General features: G+C 33.6%; 1 protein-coding gene across 2 annotated transcripts in view; it reads left to right on the plus strand.

The window, feature by feature from the left end:
- COG5 (component of oligomeric golgi complex 5) overlaps positions 1-25,684 on the plus strand; it is a 290,537-nt gene that overhangs the window by 11,362 nt on the left and 253,491 nt on the right. For both annotated transcript variants that reach the window (XM_011372500.2, XM_011372499.2), the window contains exons 4-6: positions 4,104-4,158; positions 4,260-4,329; positions 23,669-23,789. In XM_011372500.2, coding sequence (XP_011370802.1) covers positions 4,104-4,158; positions 4,260-4,329; positions 23,669-23,789 — 246 coding nt within the window. The remainder of the gene's footprint in view (positions 1-4,103; positions 4,159-4,259; positions 4,330-23,668; positions 23,790-25,684) is intronic.

Genomic DNA, 25,684 nt, shown 5'->3' on the forward strand with positions numbered 1-25,684 from the left:
CGGAGGATTAAATGAACTAGCACAATTCTTAGAACAATTCCTGACACATATTAGTGCTTCTATAACTGTTAATTAAAACAACAAAAACATCAGAGTGGGTAATAGTGGAAGTAAGCCTGAATTTTTCCTTATTTTTTTCTTTCTTCAAAACTCTTCAATGAAAGTATAGTAGAATAATAATACATTAGATTTTTATTTTTATGAGTCCTCTTATTTTTGATTGGCTAAATCTTTTATAAATTTTTATTCTCTTGATTAAACTATGTCTCATAAATAGGAAATGTTAATATTGTGTTTTATATTATCATTTGTGTTGTGATTATCATTAATCATTGCACATCAACAGAAAGCTAAGTGATTTTTTACTGGGTTGATCAAATTCTTAAGGAGGAAGAATGTTGTTTTTTGTGATGCAGTATTCTTTAATGTTTCCCCCAGTATTTTTTATGCACTCAGAGGTATTCTCAGTATGTACACTGTTCCTAGACATCTTGATGAAGAACTTAATATTTTTGGAAATAGTAGTTTGACTGATATTTTAGTATTTAAATTTTATGTCAGACTATATTCTTGGGAAAATTAAAGGGCTCTAAGTACTGACTTAACTCTTGGAAATTAATTTTGTTTTTTAATCTCAACATTTTTTGTGTGTTTTTAGAAGCAAGTAAATATCCTGTTTTAACGGTAATTTTTTAAAACAAGTGATAAATGATTGTTTCATTTGTAAAAACCCATAACGATGGCTCGGTAGTACACTGATTCTTAATGTATATGTGAATGAATATATGTAAAATCACAACAAATACTTCTCATTGTGGTATTCTTATGTGTTTAGTTCTATAATGTGCTTGTTTTTCCTGGAGTGCTTTTCAATGGTTACAACATTTAAAATATACTGTTAGGTTGAGTCAGAATAACTATTTGTTGGATGAGTGTGTAGAGTACAAAGGCTGGCTTCTCTGAATTCCTGTGATAATCTAAGCATATTTTCCAGATTATTTGAACATAAAATGTCAAAGTATGAATTGGTTAGTATTCATTTTAGTATGATTTGTATTTATAAGCCCTTATTAGAATGTTCTTTTGAGATGCTGAGAAGTATGGTATGTATTTGAAAAAGAATATTCTTCCAGCCTCTACATCATCTGCTTTTTTCCCTATATATTTAAAATTTTGACATATGAGTAGTTCGGAGGTATATTTATTAAGTCTATTTTATTAAAACTGCCCCCTATTTATTTTTTGTTCATTTATTCATTTAAATATTGAGAACTTGCTAGGTTCTAGGCAGCTGTAATAATAGACAGAGTCCCTGTCTTAGGGAATATTGAAGTAAACCTATTTTATAAAAAAAAGATATCCTCACTCATTCATTCATTCACTCAGTCAAATAGTAACTGAGAACTTGTTAGGTTTCAGGCACCTATGAACAGTAGACGAAGTCACTGTTCCTATGGAACTTAAGTTCTAGGTGGAGAAATAGACAGGAAAAAATGTACAAATAGGAAAGTAAAGGTATTTGTAAGTCCTACAAAGAAAATCTAATGGATGATGGTGTAAAGGAAGGGTAGTCCCTTACTAGCTAGGATGGTTACGGAGACCTTTTTGAGAAGATGATATCTGAGCTGAGATCTGGATAATGAGAAAGAGTTATCATATGAAGATCTGGAGAGAAGAATGTTGTAACCTGAGGGACCAATAAATGGGAAGGTAGGTATTTGTTTGGCATGTTGAGGAGCAGAAAGAAGGCCAGTATGACTGGATTTTTAGTGAACAAGGGAGAGAATTATAGATGAGGTCCTTGGGAAGGAATGTTGAATTTCATTCTAAATGTAATGATAAACCATTTGAAGGTTTTAATTAGGGGTTTTATGTCATAAGATTAATGCTCTTAAAAGTGTTCTCTGGTTCTATAGGAAGGCAAGAGTAGAATTAGGGGGTATCAATTTAGAAGTTATTGGAAGAAGTTGACTGGAATGGTGGATGTAAAGACAGAGAGAAATAGATGGAATAAAATGGGGGCTGATGATAGACTTTGTTGATGAGAGATGAAAAGGCTAAGGTAGAAAGTCACCAGGAGTGACTCCTAAGATTTTAGTCTGGAAAATTGTATGATGGTATGAGTAACTGAGATAGTTAGACCAGAGAAGATTGTGATTTTGATGAATCAGGGGTGGGGCAGGAGTTATCTCAGGCATCTTAAATTTGAAATAAGAGAGTTCAGGGTTAGAGATTTGTGTGTCTGTGTGCGCGCGTGTGTGCTCGCTCACGCATGTGTACATGTATAAGTAAGCAAATATAATGGAAATTTATACAAATATATGTATATATGTGTGTATAAGTGGATGGATATATGTATAAAATCAGTACTTTATTGAACAGATAGTATTTAAAACATTAAGATTGAATGAAATCCCTAAGAGAAATTGTAGATGGAGAAAGAAAAGATGTCTGATCATCAAATCTTGGAATACTCCAGCATGTAGAAATCTAATAGAGGAGGAGTAGGAGCAACGTATGAGATAGGAGGAAATCCAGCGAGGATGATGACTTGGAAGCCCTGTGGAAAAAAATGTTTCAGAGAGGGAGTGGTTTATGTCATGAATTTCTGAGAGTTTGAACCAGATAAAGACAGAACCAAAAATCAAATTTAACATCTTGGAGATTTCCGGTGACCTTGATAAGACTTGTTTTGATGGAGTATATATAAAAAGCCTATTGAAATTGCATTGCGGAGAGAATAAGATGTAAGGAAATGATAACAAGTAAGGGCAGTGCATTTTTGTAGGTTTAAGGTCAGTGAACCCTAAAACCAGAAAATTGGGAATCCTTGGGACCAGAGAAGATTTTACTGGACTGAGCCATTTTAAAGCATATTTATTTGTATGCTGATAGGAATGTTTATTAGTTCTAATATAACTTCATCTAATATATAACAACATAATATACTTAAATTTATGTTTCAAAACTACAGCTATGCCAGTTGAATATAGAAACTGAGTTTTAAAGAATGCAGTTCAAAGTAATTAAATCTGTAATATTGGAAAGCCTATTTTTAGCAACATAAAATAATACAATTTAAGATCTGTCTTTTTGAAAATATTTTTAAAATTTTGTGAAAAGTTTACCATGTCATATAGATAGAGAGTAAAGGCAATAATATACTTTCTGTCCATGTTTATTATTTATCTAGCATGTAACTAATTAACAAATATTTATTGATTACTTTCCATGGGAAGTAGTTTGAGTTAGGCTCTGGTCATACAATAGTGAATGAAAAAGACACTTTTCCTAATGGCCAGGGATTTATAGTCTAGTAAGAGTAAAACATTAAACAGATATACAAGTGGATATGTAATTACTTAATGTAATTAGTGCCTAGAAGCAAATGTATGCTGTAGAAGAAAATAGCAAGAGAATCTAAATTAGTTGAGGGATCTATTAGTAATTGTTTATGTTAAACCAGGGCTTGAACGAGTAGTAGTTTATCTACTTGGAGCCTGGCAGTGGGCTTGGGGGTTGGAGAGAATATACCAGGCAGAGTACACCATTTCTGGGTCACGTATGGCCTTGTAGACCAAGCTGTGGACTTTAGTTCTAACATAGGAGTGAAGGGGAGACTGTGGAAGGTTTTTAGCAGAGGAATGTTATGATACAATTTGCACTTTTAAAGATCACTGAGGCTTCTTTTTTTTATTTTTTTTCAATACACATTAACATGAAACTTGCCATTTTATCTATTTAAAAGCATATAATTCAGTGACATTAATTACATTTACAGTGTTGGGCAATCATCACTATCTCATTCCAGAACTTTTTCTTCACTCCAAATGGGAACCCTATAACCATTAAGCAGTTACTCCCCATTCCTTGTCAGACTTCTTTAGTGGAGCAAGATTTGGAAGAGGAGGTAGTTAGAGGCTTTTATAATGGTACAGGTAAAAATATTGGTTTCTTAGATTATAAGGTGGCAGAAAAAATAGAAATTTTCTATACATATGTGTATATATTGTAAAGTAGGTATAGATTGTCTTTAACTTTTTTATACCCAACTTGAGCTCTTGTAAAATTGCAAAGTAATGTAAGCTGTTTTGTTTTCCTAGGTGTTCTTCAGATGATGCAGACAAGAATTGGGGCTTTACAGGGAGCTGTTGATAGGTACTGTTGTTCATTTTGTATATAAATGGAATGGGAGGTTTTTATCTGTTGATATTTTGAAGATAATTTTATTGTCCCTCCTCTCTTTATTTTTCTTTTAGGATGAAAGCAAAAATTGTTGAGCCATATAATAAAATAGTAGCCCGTACTGCACAGCTAGCAAGACTTCAGGTAGGGTCTCACTCTTCATATCTTTGTACTTTGTTATTCATTTTGTTTTTATAAGTGGACAAATTCAAGAGAATGAATTCTGCGAAAATAAGGTGAGAGAAAAGGGGAAAAATAACTTAAAGGGCTTTAAAATAAGTTATTGAGTTCAAATACAAATCTAAACTATTCAAATGAATTTCTTATTGTGAAGATATAATCGTTTATAAACTTTTTAGAAATCAAAATTATTTCTTTTTATTTTCTACATAGTTTCTATAGATTATAAAAAACTGTTTGCCTATAGTTAGATATGTAGATTGTTTCAGACTTTTCACAATTGTAGGTACTACTGCTATGAATAATTTTATTTTATACATAAATCTTTTTCTCCTTTGGGTTATTTTCCTAGGAAATCCATTAACTTTGCTCTTCATTTTACAAAGACAAAGTAAAATTCTCTTTTATTCTTCTCATTTCCTTTTTATGTTTTATTAATGTAATCTGAGGGCCTGATACTGCCCTCTCATTTTTTTAATTTTACATGTCTTCTATTAGCAACACCTTTCCCTTCTCCCGTAGTAATCGTATTTACCATTATTCTATCAACATTCTGTCTTTTCTTCATTGATTTTCTTATTTCCTGTTGTTTTCTCTACAATTTTATTGTTTTATCCATGTCTACTTCCCTATTCTCACTGTTAATAACCTGGTTTATAACATCTAATGTCTGCTGTGTGACACAACTTTGGGAGTCACTGATTATCATGGCTCCTTTCTTCAGTTCATTTAACATCACCAAATTTTACTCTGCTTCAGACACTGGCCTAAAGGCTGGTGTTGGAGGCATCTTAAGACCAGTCTTCTCTCAAATAGCTGATAGAATAGGAGAGACAGGCTGATGATTATAATGTATTGTAATAAAGGCTAAGATAGTGGTGGTTAACAGAGTGTTCACTATATGTTCGGTGCTTAACCTGCATTATCTTATTTATTCCTGTTAGTAATCCTAAGAGATTGGTTTGTAGACAGAGACATTGAGTTTTCCATCATTTTACTTTTTCTTTTTTCCCCTCTTTAACCCCGCCCCCCCCACCCCTTCCACACCTGACCCATGGATGTTGCTGTTTCCCCTTAAGAACTGGATCTCTGAAGGCGGGGTGTCTCCTCCCACATGCTTGCGGTGTGCACCTGGGGCCTGGTGCACCCCCGGCATATTCAGGGGACCTGGCACCCCGGGACATGGCACCCCCGGCGCACTTGGGGGGCCTGATGCACCCAGGGTATAGTCCACAGCTCCACCTGGGGCACAAACTCAGGACCTTCTGTGTGTAAAGCAGACGTGCTAACCTGTAGTAGTGTAGTCTATGGAGCCACCTTCCATCATTTTACTTTTACTTATTTTTGTCTTATACTTAAAGCGCATTTCTTGTAGACTGCATATAGTTGGGTCTTGCTTTTTTAATGGGTTTTACAAACTGTGCTTTTTAATTTGGATGCTTAGACTATTTACATTTAATGTGATTATTGACATGGTTAGGTTTAAGTCTATCATCTTGTAATGTTTTGTTTTCCTTTGTTCCTTTTTGCCTCTTTTTCTGTCTTGTTTTGGGTTGATTGAATATTTTTATGATTCCATTTGCTTCCTTTGTTGACTTCTTAGTTATAACTCTTTTATTTTACTGGTTGCACTAGGATGTATAGTATACATTTTAACTTCTCAATGTAACTTCTAGTGATATTATACCACTTTACGGATAATAGAAGAACCTTACAGTAGTATACTTTCAGTTTTCTCCCAGCCTTTGTGCTATTACCATACATTTTACTTTTACATATGTTTTAACCCCCACAATATATCGTTATTGTTTTTGTTTAAACAGTTATTTTTAAGAGAGGTTTAAAAAGAAAATCTAATATATATATCTATGTAGTAACCATGCTCTTTTTTCCTTTGATTAGGTTCATATTTTCAGGTGGCATTATTTTCCATTTGCCCCAATAACTTATTCTAATATTTCTGCTGTTGAATTTTTTTCAGCTTTTGTATTTCTAAAAATGTCTTTATTTAATCTTTCACTTGCAAGCTATTTTGCTGGACATAGAATTCTAGATTGAACGATTTGTTTCTTTCAGTATCTTAAAGATGCTCCTCAACTGTCTTCTCATTTTTGTTGTTTTCCTATGAGAAATCTGTTATTATCTTTGTTTCTCTGTATATGTGTTCTTTTTCTCACTGTTTTTAAGATTTTTCACTTTATCACTGGGTTTTGAGCAGTTAAATTATGATGTGCCTTGGTGTAGAGTGTGTATGTGTGTGTGCGTATTTGTTTTTGCTTACAGTTAATTGCCTTTGGATCTGTGGGTTTAAAATTTTTTTATTAAATATGGAAAATGTATGGCCATTATTTCTCCAAATATTTTTTCTGTTCCTCCCCTTTCCTCTCCTTCAAGGGCTACAATTACAGATATACTGTACTAGGTGTCTTCAAGGTATCCCACAAATCACTGGATGTTCTATTCATTTATTCCCTCACCACAGTTTTTTCCCTGTGTGTTTTATTTTAGGTAATTTCTATCACTTTGTCTTCAAGTTCATTAGTTATTTCTTCTGTACTGTTTAATCTGCCCCTGATTTCATTCAGTGTATTTTTCATTTCAGATATTTTTGTTTTCATCTCTAGAATTGCGTTTGATTTGTGTCTTTCAATGTATCTATTTAACTTTTTGAACATATGGAATATTATTTAAATGTCTTTACTAATTTATAAATTGTTCTAGGCATATCATATTTCCAGTTTTAGAACATTTCCATCACTGCCAAAAGATCCCTTTTTGCCCTTGGCTTATTCAGTTTGGGCTGCTACAAGAGAATACCACAGACTAGGTGGCTTTTAAACTACAGAAATTTATTTCTCACAATTCTGGAGGCTGGAAATGTGAATCATGGTGCCAGCATGGTTGCATCCTGGTGAGGGCCCTCTCCTGGATTGCAGATAGTTATTTTCTTGTTGTATCCTCACGTGGTAGAGAGAGTGAGAGGAGCTCTCTGGGGTCCCTTTTATAAGGGCTTCACTTTTATGACTTAATTACCTCCCCAAGGCCTTACTTCCCAATACCATCATATTGGGGGTAACGACTTCATCATATGAATTTTAACTTTCAGCCCATTCTAGTTATTGGTCCTTGTTCCTACCCCCAGTCCTACTCAACTACTAATTTATTTTTAGTCTCTATAGATTTGCCTTTTCTGGTTATTTTGTGTAAATGGAATCATGAAAGAGAGTCTTTTGAGTCTCGCATCTTTCAGTTTGCATAATGCCCTTCAGGTTCATCCATATTCTAGAATGTCACTAGTAGTTCATTTTTTTTCTTTTTTTTTTTACTGCTGAATACTGTTTTATATAATGGATGTACCACATTTTGTTTATTTATTTACCAGTTGATGGGCATTTGGATTGTTTCCAGTTATTGGCTTTTATGAAAATGTTATGAACATTTGCTTACATGTATTTGTGTGGACCTATACTTTAATTTCTCTTAGGTAGGTTTCTAAAAATGGAATTTCTGGGTTATATGTTAAGTTTATTTAATTTTTAAGGAATACCACATTGTTTTCCAAAGTGCCTGTACCATCTTATATTTCCACCAGTGTGTGAGGGATTCATTGTCTACACATCCTTTCAACACTTGTTATTTTATCTTTTTTGATTATATCCAGTCTAGTAGATGTGAAGTGGTATCTTGTTATGGCTTCCGTTTATATTTCTTAAATAACTAATGATATTGAGCATCTTTTCATGTGTTTATTAGTCATTAGTATATCTTTATTCTGTTCAGTCTGTTCACATCTTTTAGCTATTTTAAAATTGGGTTTATCTTGTTAAATTGTGGGAATTTTTTTATATATTATAATACAAGTATTTTGTTTAGTGTATACTTTGGACAGTCTGTGACTTGACTTTTCCTTTTTAAATGGTCTTTTGAAACCTAAAATTTTAAATTTTGATGAAAGTCCAAATTATCATATTTTCTTTTATGGATTGTTAGCATCAGGTTTATTCTTGAAAAATCTTTTCTTTCTCCATTGAATTTTTTTGTTGCCTTCACAAAATTGAATTGACTATATATGTGTGGGATTACTTCTGGACTCTGTTCTCTTCAGTCGATCTAGTTTTCTGCCTTAATACCATTAGTACACTGTCTTGATTACTACAGCTTTCTAGTAAGTGTTGTTGTTGTTGTTGTTGTCGTTGTTTTTGGCTAAATGATTTAAAAAAAGGATACTATTTTAATTCTTTTGAAATCCACATAAATATTAAAACCAGCTTTTCAATTTACCAAAAATCTGGTTAGGATTTTGACTGGAAATATATTGCATCTTTATGTCAAATTGGGGAGAATTGCTGTCTTAACAATATTGAGTCTTCTCATTCATGAATATGCTATGTCTACAGTTTTTTTAGGTCTTCTGTAATTTTGGCAATATTTTGTTTTCAATTTTGTTAAATTTTGTTAAATTTATCTTTAAATATTTTGTTACTATACTGTGGTATTATTTGAAAATTTTTATTTTTCTAATGTTTATTGCTTTTTTATAGATGTAATTGAATTTTGAAAATTGACTCTATAGAGGAAATTATGAGGATTTTGAGTGCAATGTTGGACTTTCTTTTTAATTCTGTATTGTATATGACTGCCTCTTCCTCCTGGTTATGTGAGACCATTAAAGACTGGTGCCGATCAGTGCTGAACTTCCAATTTTTCTGATTGTTATATACAGCCACCAATACTAGTCAGGCCTTTCTGTTTTGAGTAATACTACTTTTTCTGGAATCATTTGGTTCAACATAATTTTTGTTTATTTTTCTACATTTAAGTTTTCTTCTTTGTTTTATAAATCAGAAGAAAAAATGAAATACTGATATGTCCATATTAACACTTATTGAATGAGTGAAAAATTATTATTCTGTTCATCTTCTCATAATCATCTTTTGTCTATTTCAGATTAATAATTTCTCTTCTTAGTTTTTTTGACTCATCGTGTTTTATAGACTCAACCTCTTCCAGTTAATTTTAATTACTGTACTGTTGATGCTCAAACTATCAGTTTCATCAGTTGGAATTCTTTAACCTGGCTTCTTTATTTTTTCAGTGAGCCTCTGCCATTCTTGAAAGTATCTTTGTTTTCTGGGTGCAATGGAATGTTCTAGACACATGCTGGTACTTCCTGCTGGAAGAGATGGGATCAAGTAACCTGTAAGGCATCTTGATTCCTTTAATGAATAATAATGTTATAAACCAAAATTTGGGCAAAGGAAAATTTGTGAGAATTGATGTGCAGATGTGATGCTGCTGTTAGCAGCTTTTTGTGTCATACATAGCAGAAGTTATTTCTTTTTATGCTCATTAATTCACATTGATTTTTTTTATTGTGAAGAGCTTAACATTAAGTTTACCATCTTAATCATTTTTAAGTGTACGGCTAATTATGCACATTGTTGTACAACAAATCTCTATAACTTTTTCATGTTGCAAAACAAACTCTTTATTGCCTAAACACTAATTTCCATTCTTCTGTTCTCTTTGGGCAACTACCTTTCCACTTTCTGCTTCAATGATTCTGAATACTTTCTATATTTTATATGAGTGGAATCATAAAGTATTTGTCCTTTTGTGACTAGTTTATTTTATTTAGTATAATGTCCTTGAGGTTTATGTTTTAGCATGTGACAAGATTTCCTTCTTCTTTCAGACTGCATAATAAAGATAATGGTATCTTTATCCATTCATCCACTGATGGGCACCTCTTGGCTATTGTGACTAAAGATGCAGTAAACGTGAATATGCAAATATCCCTTGAGATCCTGCTTTGATTTCTTTTGGCTATATACCCAGATCATGTGGTAATTCTATTATTAATTTTTGTGGAAGTTCCGTACTATTTTTAATAGTGGCCGAACCATTTTATATTTCCACCAGTTGTGCACAAAGGTTCCAACTTCCCTACATCCTCTCCCTCACTTGTTAATTTTTATTCTTTTGATACTGGCAATCCTAATCGGTGTGATATGTCATAGTGTAGTTGCACTTTTGTTATGATTAGTGATGTTGAGCATCTTTTCATTTGCTTGTGGGTCATTTTTATATCTTCTTCTTTTTTGTCTATTTAAAATATCATTTGCTCATTTTTATTGAGTTATTTGCTTTTTGTTGAGTTAGAGAGGTTCCTTATAAATTCTTGACATTAATCCTTTGTTGGGTATATGATTTGTAACTATTTTTTCCCATTTTGTAGGTTGCCTTTTCACTCTGTTGATTATTTCCTTCGATGTGCAGAGATTTTTAAGTTTGATTTAGTTCCATTTGTCTAATTTTGCTTTTTTTTGCTTGTGTTTTTGGTGTCATATTTACAAAAGCATCACCAAATTAAATATACTGAAGCTTTCTCCTTTTGTTTTCTTCTACATGTTTTATAGTTTTAGGTCTTACATTTGGGTCTTTACTCCATTTTGAATTAATTTTTGTATGTGGTACAAGGTATGGGTCCAATTCTATTACTTTGCATGTGAATATCCAGTTTTTCATCAACCATTTGTTGAAGAGACTGTTGGTTTATTTACATTGCTCTGGAATACGCCATTACAGGAATATTCTGCTGATGTACTTTTGAGCTGTTTGCAGTTTAGGACTATTGCGAATAATACTATTATGAATCAACATCCCTTTCTGTAAGATATATCCTAGGAATGGGATTGCTAGTTATAGGATTTCTGATCTTTAACTTTATTATATAATGCCAAATTGTTTTCCCAGATAGTTATGCCATGGATACTAGCATTATATGAGAATTCCTGTTAGTTTATATTTTCGCCATCATTTAATGTTGTCAAACTTCTTAATTTTTGCCAATAATTTGGGTGTATGGTAGTATTTTCTGGTCTTGTTTTTCAGGGAACTAATTTTTAAAGAGTTTGAGTACCTGAGATAAATTCTCTGTTTTTTTTCAAATATCCCTTTGTGTTTGCTTCTTCCCCCACTCCCTTCTCTTTATATTATTTTGTTGGATACAGTGAGATTTACCAATTTTATTTTAGTGTTTGTATTTTTCTGTCTTGTTTAAAAGAACTTCCTTTACCCTGAGGTCATAAAGATATTCTATATTGTCTTCCAAATGTTGTATTGTTTTTATGTTATATGTTTTGGTCCATAATATATACCTGAAATTGTTTCTACATTTACCGTTCTGTTTTAAAGTGTCTAATTTACTTTTGCTTCCATTCTACATGTTTTCTATATTACATAATGTATTTTTCATCTCTAGTATTTTTGTATTTTTATGTCTTTCCTTTCTGGTATGATGTTTCCTTTTTTTGAGAGCAGATAAGAGTTTTATTTTTTTTCAGTCCTCGACATTTTATTTTAGATTAAATAAATGTGAATATATGTGTATATATGTGTGTGTATATAATTGAAGATGTATGTATTTAATTGAAGAAATGATTTAAATTTTTTCTCCCCATCTAATTCCCCCCTTCCTTCTCCCTCATTCCCTCTGGTAACCACTAGTCCATTGTCCCTGTCCATGAGTCTGTTTGTTCTGTTCATTTGTTGCTTTTAGGTGTATATTCCACATTATAAGTGATATTATGTGATTTTCAACTTTTCTGTCTGGCTTATTTTGCTTAGTATGATTATTTCAAGGCCCATCCATGTTGTTGCAAATGGCAGTATTTTATCTCTTCTTATGGCTGAGTAATATTCCATTGTATTTATGTACCACAGCTTCTTTAGCCAATCATCTATCGTAGGACACTTCGGTTGCTTCCATGTCCTGGCCACCGTGAATAATGCTGTTATGAACATCAATGTGCAAATATCTTTTCAGATATGGGTTTTCAAGTCTTTGGGGTAAATATCCAGTAGAGGGATTGCTGGATCACAGCAACTGGTAGATCATTTCTTAGTTTTTTGAGGAACCTCCATACTGTTTTCCATAGTGGCTGTCCAATTTTCTGTCCCACCATCAGTGTATGAGGGTTCCTATTTCTCTGCATCCTCTCCAACATTTGTTATTACTTGTCCTGTTGATTATAGCTATTCTAACAGGTGTGAGATGGTATCTCATTGTGGTTTTGATTTGCATTTCCCTAATAGCTAGCGATGTTGAGCATCTTTTCAAATATTTGTTGGCCATTTGTATGTCCTCTAGGGAGAAGTGTCTGTTCAGATCCTCTGCCCATTTTTTGATTGGATCATTTGGTTTTTTATTGTTATTGAGTTCTTCGTATATTTTGGATATTAGGCCTTTATCGAAGGCGTTGCTTCCAAATGTATTTTCCCATTCAGATGGTTGTCTTTTTACCTTGTTGATGATTTCTTTTGCTGAGCAGAAACTTTAGTTTGATATGGTCCCATTCATTTATTTTAACTTTTACTTCTCTTGCTTTTGAGGTCAAATTCATAAAATCCTCTTGAAAGTCCAAAGTCCTTGAGTTTTATTCCTATGTTTTCTTCTGTGTATTTTATTATTTCAGGTCTAATACTCAGGTTCTTAGTCCATTTTGAGTTACTTTTGGTGTGTGGTGATAGACAGCAGTCTAGTTTCATTCTTTCGCAGGTGGCTTTCCAGTTTTCCAAGCACCACTTATTGAAGAGGCTTTCCTTTCTCCACTATATGTTTTTGGCTTCTTTGTTAAAAATTATTTGCCCATATAAATGTGTATTTACTTCTGGACTCTCGATTCAGTTCCACTGGTCTGAGTGTCTGTTTTCCTGCCAATACCATGCCGTTTTGATTACTGTCGCCTCGTAGTATAATTTGAAGTCGGGCAGAGTGATGCCTCCAGCCTCATTCTTTTTGGCTTTGGCAATTCGGGGTCTTCTGTGCTTCCGTACGAATCTGATGATTTTTTGTTCTATTTCTTTAAAAAATGCCGATGGGATTTTGATGGAGATTATATTAAATCTGTATAATGCTTTAGGTAATATGGACATTTTAGCTATGTTGATTCTTCCAATCCAAGAACACGGAATATTTTTCCATTTCTTTGTATCTTCTTTGATTTCTTTTAATAGGGTCTTATAGTTTTCATTATATAGGTCCTTCACTTGTTTCGTTAGATTTATTCCTAGGTATTTTATTCTTTTTTGTTGCAATTGCAAAAGAAATTATTTTTCCACCTCTTTTCTGACAACTCATTATTAGAGTATAAGAATGCTATGGATTTTTGAACATTGATTTTGTATCCAGAAAGTTTACTGTTTTTGCTTATTGTTTTTAGTAGTGTTCTTGTGGAGTCTTTAGTGTTTTCTATATAGAAAATCATGTCATCCACAAATAGTGACAGTTTAACTTCTACATTTCCTCTTTGGATGCCTTTTATATCTTTCTCTTGTCTCTAGGACCTCCAATGTTATATTGAATAAGAGGAGTGGCAATAGTGGACAGCCTTGCCTTGTTCCTGATCTTAGAGGGAAGGTTTTTAGTTTTTCACCATTAAGTATAATGTTGGCTGAGGGCTTGTCATAGATGGCCTTTATCATGTTAAGTTACTTTCTTTCTAAACCGATTTTGTTAAGCATTTTGATTATAAATGGATGCTGTATCTTGTCAAAGGCTTTTTCTGCATCTATTGATATGATCATATGATTCTTATTTTTTAATTTGTTTATGTGGTGTATCACATTAATTGATTTGCGTATGTTGAACCATCCCTGTGCCTCTGGGATGAAGCCCACTTGATCGTGGTCTATAATCTTTTTAACATGTTGCTGTATTCAGTTCGCTAGTATTTATGTAGGATTTTTGCACTTGTTTTCATGAGAGATATTGGTCTGTAGTTTTCCTTTCTTGTGTTATCTTTACCAGGTTTTGGTATCAGGGTGATGCTGGCCTCATAAAATGAGGTGGAAAGTATTGCCTCCTCTTTGATTTTTTGGAAGCTTTGAAGAGAATAGGTATTGCATCTTCTTTAAATGTTTGGTAGAATTCACTGGTGAAGCCATCTGGTCCTGGACTTTTACTTTTTGGTAGGTTTTTGATGATCGTTTCAATTTCCATACTGCTGATCGGTCTATTTAGATTTTTCAGTTCTTTTTGATTCAGTCTAGGAAGGTAATATTTTTCTACACACTGGTCCATTTCTTTTAGGTTATTAAATTTGGTGTTACATTCTTTTTCATAGTAGTCTTGCATGATCCTTTGTATTTCTGTGATGTCAGTCATAATTTCCGCTCTTTCATCCCTGATTTTGTTTATTGGTGTCCTTTCTCTTTTTTCTTCAGTGAATCTAGCCAGGAGTTTGTTAATTTTATTAACCTTCTCAAAGAACCAGCTTTTGTTACATTTATTTTTTCTCTCTCTATATATATCTATATTTTTGTTTTGTTTTCAATTTCATTTATTTATGCTCTAATTTTGATTATTTCTTTCCTTTTGCTGACTTTAGGCTTCATTTGTTCTTCTTTTTCTAGTTTTTTAAGATGAAGCGTTAGGTTGTTTGTGCTCGTTCTAGTTTTTGGAGATAGGCCTGTAATGATAAGAACTTTCCCCTTATGACCGCTTTTGCTGTGTCCCAAAAGTTTTGATATGCTGTACTAACATTGTTGTTTGTTTCTATGTATCTCTTGATCTCTGTTTTTATTTTTTCTCTAACCCAGTTATTCTTCAGTAGCATGTTGTTTAATCTCCATATATTTGTGGTTCTTCCTGATTTCTTTCTGCAATTGATCTCTAGTTTCAAAACATTATGATCAGAGAATATGGTTGGTATGATTTCAACCTTGTTATATTTGTTGAGGCTATCTCTGTGTCCCAGTATGTGGTCAATCTTGAGAATGTTCTTTGTGCACTGGAGAAGAATGTATAAGCAGCTGTTTTGGGATGAAAGGTTCTGTAAATGTCAATTGGTCTAATGTATCATTTAAGGATGTTATTTCCTTATTGATTTTCTGTTTGGATGATCTGTCCATATCCGACAGTGTGGTATTTAGGTCCCCTACTACGATAGTGTTTTGGTCTGTTTCTCCTTTTAGTTAAATTAGTAATTGCTTTACATATTTCGGGGCTCCTTGGTTGGGAGCTTAGATATTAATAATTGTTATGTCTTCTTGGTGCATGTTCCTGTATCATTATGAAGTGTCCCTCAGTATCTTTCTTTACCTTTTTTATTTTGAAGTCTATTTTGTGTGATGATAGTACCGCTACTCCCACTTTTCTCTGAATGCCATTTGCTTAAAATGTCATTTTCCACCCTTTCAATTTGTGTCTATATTTGTCTTTGGATCTGAGATGTGTCTCTTGGAGGCAGCATATTGTTGGATTTTGTGTTTTGATTCAATCTGCAACTCTACGCCTTTTTTTTTGGTGAGTTCAATCCATTTAAATTTAGGGTGATTATTGAAATATGAGGTCTTATAGCCCTTTTATCTTTTGCTTCTTGGTAGCTTGTTGTTTCCATTGCTGCTTTATCCTTGTGTTTTTGTTTTCTTTATTTTTGTTGGCTTTCGTGGATTTTCCCTTTGGTCCTTTTTGTTTTATGTTATGTACTACAGTTCTGAATCTTTGGTGTGTGGTTACCATTATGAATATGTAAATGATAGTTATATTTATACAGCATTCATTTTCTTCTGCGAATGCCTTATCCCCAATTCCCCTTTGCAAATTTGGATCTTTGAATCCCCCCCTTATCAGTCATTGTTACCTCAGTTTGTCCGTATGTATGCTGAATGTTCATTACTAACTTGTTATAACAATTCTCTTCTTACTATTTAAGCTTGTAATGTAGTGTTCTTAGTAAGGGTTGCATTCCTCTGCTTCTATTTGCCCAATAGTCACTTTACTCCTAATTTTGTTTGTTTTTTTTTTTTTTGTCATTTTGCTTTAGGTGAACTGACCCCTTTCAGTATTTCCTGTAGTGCAGGCCTTGCAGTGGAGAATTCCCTCAATTTGTGTACGTCTGGAAAGGTCTTAATTTCTCTTTCATATCTAAAGGAGAGCTTAGCTGGATACATTATTCTTGGCTGGTAGTTCCTTTCATTTAATAGTTTAAATATTTCATTCCATTCCTTTTTGGCTTGTAAGATTTGCGCTGAGAAGTCCGAGGATAATCTAATGGGTTTATCTTTATAAGTTACTGTTTTTTTTCTCTCTGGCTCCCTTGAGAATTCTGTCTCTGTTGTTGATTTTTGATAATTTTAATACGATGTGTCTTGGTGAAGGCCTTTTTGGGTTGAGGTAATTGGGTGTTCTGTTGACTTCTTGAATTCCCAGCTCCAGCTCATTCCCTAGATTTTGGCAATTCTTGTCAACTATTTGTCTAAAAATGCTTTCTAGTCCCTGCTCTTTTCCTCGCCCTCGATAATGGCCATTATTCTTAAGTTTCCTCTCCTGATAGTATCAGCTAGTTCTTGTATTTCTCTTTCACTATTTTTCATTCTTTGGTTTCTCTCTTCTTCCTTCTGATTTATTTCTAGATATCTGTTTTTGATATCACTGATCCTTTCCTCCTTTTGGTCGATTATTTCCCAAGCTTGCTATTTCATTTTTCAGCTCTTGCAGTGTATTCTTCATCTCCACAAGTTCTATTTGGTTCCTTTTGAGGGTTTCAGTCTCCTTGCTCTGCTCATCTAGTTGTTTTTTCAATTCCTGAAATTGTTGATTTGAGTTTTTTTGGATCTCATTGAGTTTTTTCAGAAGTACTATCCTGAATTCTCTGTCATTTAAGTCGCATATTTCTATGTCTGTATGCTTATTTTCTGGAGATTTTTCTCTTTCTTTCTGAGATGCCTTGTCACCTTGGTTTTTCATAGTGTTTAATGGACTGTTTCTCCGCCTGGGCATTTATAGAAGTGTATTCTGCTGTTTTTCCAGAAAGATTTATTATATAAAGGTCTCCCTTCAGCTTGTTGCAAGAGAGGCGCTGATTTCCAATAGGGGTGTCTAAGCCTCTTGGATCTCTGCTTTATATAAAGCCTTAATAACGCTTTTTAAATTTTCTTGTAGATATTTAATCACGCTTACTACCCTCAGTTTCAGTCCCTGTCAGTGTCAGCGACAGTCTTGGCAGCATTTGCTTAGATTCTCCTGGCGCTCTGCAGTGATTCATCTCGGAGTGTATGCGGGGGGCGACCCTCTAGGTTGTGAGTTGGAGACTATTACTCAGCTTCTGTTTTGCAGCTGTGGGCAGCAAATATCTGTTGTTGTTTCTCTGCATTCCTGTCCTGCTTCTCTGCTTTCTGCCCTGATGACTGGGCTCTGCAGCCGGCTGGCCACAGGGAGCCCACAGCTATCCCAGGCAGGAATGTTCTGAGAACTTGCTGCATGAATTTGCCGCTCCTACTCCTTCTGCTGGGAGCTCCAGCGACTGCGAGTGGCACCTTCTTTATTACTCATAGTCCAGCACCCGACACCTGGGGTTCTGACCTGTGGTAGTAGTTCTTATGCGCAGATCTCACGCTCAGACATGCTGGTGTGCAGTTTGAGTGTTTTTTGTTGCGTTTTAGATGTTCAGCTTATTGTTGTTTCAAGGGGAGAGATCTGAGGACATCTCTCACTCCGCCATGTTTCCAAAGATTCTAGCCTTTTTCATTTTAAACATTGGGTAAACTTTAATGTTTCTGTTTAATCATTTTATTCTTTGAGCCCTTAATTCATTTAAATGTGTGTGGTATTTGAAAGCAAGAAAGACATAGCTATAATCTTGTTTTAGCCTTGAACTTACAGTCTGTATGATTGTACCCTCAATTAAAAGAAAGTACTTTTACTCTTAATTCTTTTTGCTTTTTATCTCCATTTTACTCTCTTTCAAAAAGCCTTTTCGTTCTCCAAGCAGAAGCTTCTGACTTCATCTGTATACATGAATACAAGTTGAATTTAATTATCACGCCAAGAATCATCTATATCTTAGCTCATTTTAGTAACATCGTTTGCTTATGAAGTGCCTCAGAGTTTTTCAGAAATTTTGAAGAGCTTATTATTTTTACATAGAATATTTAAATTTTTTTAACTTAAAATTATAAAATGAATTTTTTTTACCTTTCCAATCTTGTGTTTTTTTAATAATTTTAATCGTATTTTAAAAACTGTAACAGCTTTATTGAGATATAATTCACACATCTATTACATAATTTTTATCACTTTAACTTCTTTTTTAACTTTTTATCATTTTGCTTTTTCATATTTTATCATACATATACGTTAGCTTTCAATTAAGTTTTTATTTTTTTTACTTTGAAATTATGTAAGAAAGAATGATTGAGCAAATATAATGAAGGAGAAAATCATTTGTAAAACTTTTATGTTTATGTTTTATATGTATATGATTTTCATCATATACTTTCGTAGAGTCCTTTTAGTTTTCAGTTGATATGCTATCAAATAATTTTATCTGTATTGTTATATGGAATGATGAGTTATTTAACCGGCTTTATAATCATCTGCCAAACAAGTGAATGTACCTGGAGGGAAGGAAGAGGGAAGATAATAACAATAGCATAAGATACCAGTGTCTTCAAACCCTATAAAGACATATAGAGCAACTAGGATAGCAAAACCAGATAACCCATGGTGGTGAACGTGATCCTGTGCTATTTTTTGGCCTAGCCTTCAAGGGGCACAACAGCTTTCGTTTCTGCTGTGGGAAAGCCAGTGTCCATGTAAGAAGTCTAGATACCTTGATACCACCATGCTGTGAGGAAGCCCAAGCCAGCTATGTGGAGAGGACAGGTAGAGACGCAGTAAGGCACCAGACAGTTGAGTGAAGGCTTCTTGTACTGTCCAGATGAGCCTGTTTATTAACTGAGAAGCAGCAGAGTGAGTAATCCCAGGCAATACCATACGGAGCAGTAGAAACCTGTCTAAATTCTTGACCCACAAAATTGAGGGAAATAACAAATCATTTTAAACCACTAAGTTTCAGGCTGGTTTCTTGTGCAACAATAGAAATTAATACACTAGCCAAACTGATTTTAAAATATAGAGACTGCCATCCATATGTAAGAATGCAGGGAATGTTGTTCCCATGGACCTTTCCTAGAAATCTGTTAGACACTGTACCTGAGACAACCAAAATGACTTACATCAAAGTAAGACTAGTGATACATATCATAACTAGGATTAAATGAGTGATATAAAGGAGAATGTAGTATGTAATCACAGTATGTTTTGACAAAGAAATAAAATTCCATTGTAGAAAGATGTGGGGAGAGCATGTGCAAAACAATTTTTCTAAACTATCTTCAGCAATTATATTTTTGTTTGTAGTGTTGGTTTTGTATTAAGATGTTTTCTGTGTATTGTGCTGCAAAGCAAATGAATAACTTTAAATTATTCTAATTCTGTTATCTCATGTCTGATAGCTAGGAGTCCATGTGGAAGAAATAAATTAGGAGATTAAGTAAACACCCTGTGTTCTTGATTTTTAATTGGAAGTATCAATATGAACTCACATTTTATCTTAAAATGGTATATACATCATATATTTATACATTTTTGTACATATGTGTATATATAATGTTAATCTGAGAATGTTTTACGTGTTTTATGAAATAAAGTAAATGAATATTTATATGATATTTTAATTTTGACATTTTCTAGCTATGTCTACTGAAAAGTCCCAGAAATGAGTAAACCTAGTTCCCAGAATGTGGTCTTAACATGCTGTTGACTTCTAAAAGACACCAGGGCTTCTTTGATAAAGCTTTCATTCTAGGTCTAGGGCATGAAATATATAAAATGATCCTGGAATATTTTTATACCCTATACCACGGAGGCTATCAACAACTACTGACTAGAGTTAGCGATTAAAGCATTCAGCAGCCAACTTGAAGGGTCTCTAGGGTGAGTGACCAGCTCTCCCAGTTTTAGTACTGAAAAAATCCCGTGTCCCTAGAAATCTCTCAGTCTCAGGCAAATCGGTACAGTAGATCACCCTCAGAGACTCCCACTGGCCAGAATTTGAACAGTGTGAGCATCTATAAGGATAAGTGCTACATTGGACTGGCATCCTTTATTATATTTAAATCTGTGATTTCATAATGATAGCCAAAACAGAACAAAGCCCACTAATTGTTCATCTTTGGTGGATATTAAGAAAGCATGTTTTAATTTTGAAAACTGATAAACCAAGAGAAAGAATCAAGTATTCTGTATGAGCAGTACCACTGGCTAAACAAATAATAGATGAGGTAAAGTTTCTTTTTACAGAGAAATTTTATATACTAGCAAATAAAGACAAAATGATCGAATTGGAGTATCACCATTTTGCAATTACCGTTTTAATAGATTTTGACATTGTGTCAGTGACTGCTTATGGCACTAAAAGAGAGAAAATCATAGGTGTGCTACAGTACTCCACCACTTAATGAATGGTCTTGCCCAAAACATTAAACCTGTATCTGATGAAGCTGCCTACATCCAACTACTAAATGTATAGGAAATATAGAAGACAGAGGAACATGTTGAACTACACTGGGAATGCAATCAACAAAACCCAGTTTGTGGGAAATCATAGGACAGATGATCCAATATATTCAACAGATTGCAAAGAAACAAAAGAAATGGTGAGGGAACCCATATAGATTAAAAAGACAAAATTAAAAAATAGCGTTTATATACATATACACTTCAGTAATAAAATCATAAATAAAAGAAAGGAAGCAATTGCCACAAAAGCCAGAGTAGTAGTTTATTTTGATTGTTGTGGAGAGTACAGGGGCATGGAAGGCTTCTTTAGTTGGCTGGCATAGTTATTTCTCCTGATCAGTATAGTGGTTCCAAGTTCATTTAGCTATAATTTATGTATATGATTTTCTGTGTAGTATTTATATCTATTTTTAAATACAGCTTTTTTAGAGCAATTTTCAGTTTACAGCAAAATTGAGAGGAAAATGCAGAGATTTCCTGTATGTCTCCTGCCCCCACACTTGCATAGCTCCCCCTTAATATCCCCCACTAGAATGGTACATTTCTTATAATTGATGAACCTACAATGACATATCTGTCACTCAGAGTCCATAGTTTACATTAGGGTCCACTCTTGTGTACATTCTGTGGGTTTGTACAAAAATGTATAATGACATACCCATCATTATAGTATCATACAGGATATTTTTCAGTGCTGTAAAAATCCTGTTCTCTGTTTATTTATCTCTCAAAACCTGGCAACTACTGGTCTTTTTACTGTTTCCATAGTTTTGTCTTTTCCAGAATGTCATATAGTTTGAATCATATAGCCTTTTTGGATTGGCTTCTTTCAGTAAATAATATGCATTTAAGGTTCCTCTGTGTCTTTTCCTGGCCTGATAGCTTGCTTGTTTCTTTTTTAGTGCTGAATAATATGGTTATATAATATTTGATAGTAAAAGTCTAACATAAAAAAGGAAAGGAAATTGGAGTGGAGGCAACTATTAGGAAATGGTGAGAGTTGATGCCTTATAGATTATCTAAGATATGTTGACTGAGGATTTTATTGAATGCTATTCTGAGAAGATTCAGCGTAATCTGTTAGTAGAGAAACAGTGAAGTTTATTTAAAAAAGGGCCGGAGTGCTGAAAACTGTGTTTCTAAGAAGATAAATCTGGCAGGATGTATTTCAGTAAGAGACTGGAAAGCTAGCCGGAGACCACAGTGCTAAGGTGAAGGTGATAAAGTTTGGGATTAGGGTGATGCTTGTAGGAATAGAGGTAAAATAACTTGGTTATGCAACAGAAGAATAGTTAATAAGACTTGGTGACAGATAAAGTATGGTTAAAAATAAAAGCATTCGAAATAAACTCAAATATTTCATGTATAAGGGTATATCCTCTATTGAGTAGGTACCAGGGAATTCTGGCAGGACAATTCTAGGTGATTAGACTAAAGTATTTAGAGTCCTGGAGGAATGATTGCTAGGGATCTACATTCCAAATGGTTCCTCTAAAAATGCCATCTGACAAGAAAGTGATAATTGTGGTTGTTTTTGGTAAGTGCATAGTCGGGACATAGCGATGTGAGAGTTACTTTTTATCTTTTTTATCTTTTCAATTTTGAATCATGGGATTATATTACCTATTCAGAAAATAAATAAAATGTAATTAAAAGGCAAAGATACCCAAATATTTCAATTTCCAGGGGCAGATTCTCATTTGCCATTCTTTTATTTTAAGTACCTCAAACTATTGTTATTCAGAAAAGAAGTCAGGTAAACATGTTTAATACTTGGTTGCCCTTGATTTACATATATTTGTAAATGTACATTTGATTATATGTTTGTGTGTGTATATATTATGTGTGCATGTTGTGGGTACATGAGTACGGCTGTTTGGCTCTAGTGTGTGTGTGTATTTCACTCAGAAAAAAAATGTTTATAGCTGGAGCCTCAGTAACCCTGTCTTCCCAGTGCTTTTAATTCTTATTGCCATCAGGTAAGATTTTCTTCTTTAGATGGGAGATGTTTGAATGGTCATCTTCAGTGCCATTCAAAGATGGTGGTGATGCTGCAGCAGCATAGACTGTCTCTATTTTCTTCATTATCACGGCTGATGCTGCAGGTCACTACATATCTACTCTTCCATCAGTCTCCCTTCTCTTTACTCTCCTTCCGGCAGTTGTCCTGGATCCAGCTTCAGTAAGAAAGTGTTCTGAAATACACGTCATAGTCTTTTGGACAGGTGAAGACCCAGTATTAGATCTGGTAACAAAAAGGTAATAAGAGGTGGCATATAGTTTATTTGTTTTAATAACTTTTGCTTGGATAATTATTAGTGATTAAAAAAAAAAACATTAGGAAAATTCAAGTAGGGCATGCTTATTCTTTTAGGAGTAGTAAAATTGGGAGAAGTTTTAAGTGTGGTCCCCTAGGGACTTAAAAAAAGAGAAATCAGGATTGGAAACAATAAGAGGCAGTAGTAGGAAGCTAGGCAGCCCCTAGCACAGTGGTTGTCAGCCTTGGATGCACATTGGCACCACCCAAGGATATTTAAAAAAAAATACTGATGCGTAGTTTCCAACGCTAGAGGTTCTGATTTAATTTGTCAGGGCTATGGCCTGGGCATTGGAACTTTTTGAACTTACCTACTTGAATTTCTTATGAAGTCCAGACTGAGAACCACTGGCCTAGAGAAGAAAACTGGTATAGGACAGAGGATAATTGACTCTGGGTTTCACAGCACCTCAATCCAAAATTCTCTCCATCTGGGATACATTGAAGTTTATTTTAAAATGATGCTATTTAAGATTTGTAATTATGTTTCTGATTGGTGGAAAACAAAAAAGACATGAATGAATCTTTGGCATCTAGAAAGAATGAACAGAATCACATAATGATAGTAATAAAACTTCATGGAGTGACTATACTTCTTTAACATTGTGGTATTTGTACAGGTTGCGTGTGATTTGCTTCGGAGAATAATTCGCATCTTGTATCTCAGTAAGAGACTCCAAGGACAACTGCAAGGGGGAAGTAGAGAGATAACAAAAGCCGCTCAGAGTCTCAATGAACTTGGTAAGTACTTTTTTGATTGCAAAGTTAGAAGAGTTTTAAAGATTTTTCAGTCACTTAATTTGTTGACTTTTGTCATATTATCACTATTGACAGATATTGAGCAAATTTATTGAATAAATTGGCTGTTTACAACATTGTCACATTTTTCAAAATTAATGAGTAAAATTAGTTGATTTCTTAGAAATGCTGTTTATTTTTAAAACTATCATATAGTAAAATTGGCGTTTTTAAAATAGAGACTTGTGAATTTTAACATATGTATAGATTCATGTAGCCTTCAGCACAGTCGTGATACACAGTAGCTCCATCATCCCTAAAATTCCCTCATGTTCTCCCTTTATGATCATGCATACCCCCCACCCCTAACCCTGGCAACCACCTTGTGGTTCTACATCACTGTAATTTTGTCTTTTGGAGAATGTTACAGAAATAGAATCAAAGTATACAACTTTTTGAGGCGGGCTTATTGTACTTCGGATAATACCTTTGAGAATTATCCAAGTTTTTGTACGTACTGTAGTTTGTTACTTTGTGTTTGTTGGAATAACATTGTATGGTTGTATCAAGGTTTGTTTATTGATTCATTGGTTGAAGGAAATTTGTGTTGTTTCCAGGTTTTGGTGATTATGAATAGAGCTATTATAAACATTCGTGTACAGGTGTTTTTTTTTTTTAAATGTGTACGTAAGTTTTTATTTCTTTAGGAGAAATATCTAGGAGAAATGTTGTTTTTAGGTGATAAATCCATGTTAACATTATGCGTAGAAGATTTATTGATTTTTTTTCATTCATTCCTTATTTTCTCCAACATTTAGAGTAGACTCTTGACATTTAAGAGTTTAACATTCATGATTTTGACTATGAACAAGCTGTAAGGTCCACGATGAAGCATTTCATAATTTTTCAGGCAGAAATTTGAATAGCTGTTGAAGGTGTATAGAACACCAACACCTGCATTTTAATGAGGCTTTGTGGTTTTCTTTTTTTCATTTGATACCCAGTAATTTTTCTGAAGTGGATGTATTTAGTGGTATTTGTACAGTTATAGATTCAAAAGGTCTTTGATTATATTCTTCTCAAATACCAAGATTCTACTTACTCTTTGTGATGTGCTTTGAAAGTAGTTGTGCCAAAATAATACCAGAAAGATGTGTATTACATGTTTTTTAAAAAATTTTTCTGTCTTTGTTATTTTAATTACATAGTCATGCCGTAATGCTTATTCCATATTTTTTGCTAAGGAACTATATATCCTTCACACATTTCAATTTATAATGCTTAAATACATTGCTTAGGCACAACATTGGGAATATATCTAACTTATGATTTGGTATGCTTAGAATTTTTGTATAAAAAGTTAATATTTTAGCAGTAATGCTTGAGTACTTTTTTTAGACTATGTGCTAAATATAAGAGTGTAAAAGTCTTAGTATCACCTGTTATTTTTCACTTTATCACATTTGATTTCAGTGCTCTAAAAATAATTTGTGGGATAATAGAATCAGTAAAAACAGATACAAATTATTCTATGGTTTATTATATATATTTATTATCACTGATACTCTTCTGTAATAAAAAATTGCTAGATTTTGATTATGATTATCATTTCTTCTAGAAACAACAGATGCTGTAATGCAGATGGTGATGTCTTTTTTAAAAAACTAGCACAAGTATCAATCATAATGCTTTGAGTTGGGGTAATGCGGAATAGAAACCCATTATCCTTCCAGTGAGGTGTTGGCTTTACCCAAAGTTTTATAAATATGATGGTGAGAGGCTGCTGAGAAAGTATAGTTCATGGTGGAGTTATCTCAAAATGGATTGTATTAATTTAAATTTTTAAAGCTTTGCACATTATGTGCTTGCTAGTCAAAAATTTTGAAGGCATCATCTCT

The sequence above is a fragment of the Pteropus vampyrus genome, unplaced genomic scaffold, assembly GCF_000151845.1.
Source record: "Pteropus vampyrus isolate Shadow unplaced genomic scaffold, Pvam_2.0 Scaffold208, whole genome shotgun sequence".
Taxonomy (NCBI): Eukaryota; Metazoa; Chordata; class Mammalia; order Chiroptera; family Pteropodidae; genus Pteropus; species Pteropus vampyrus.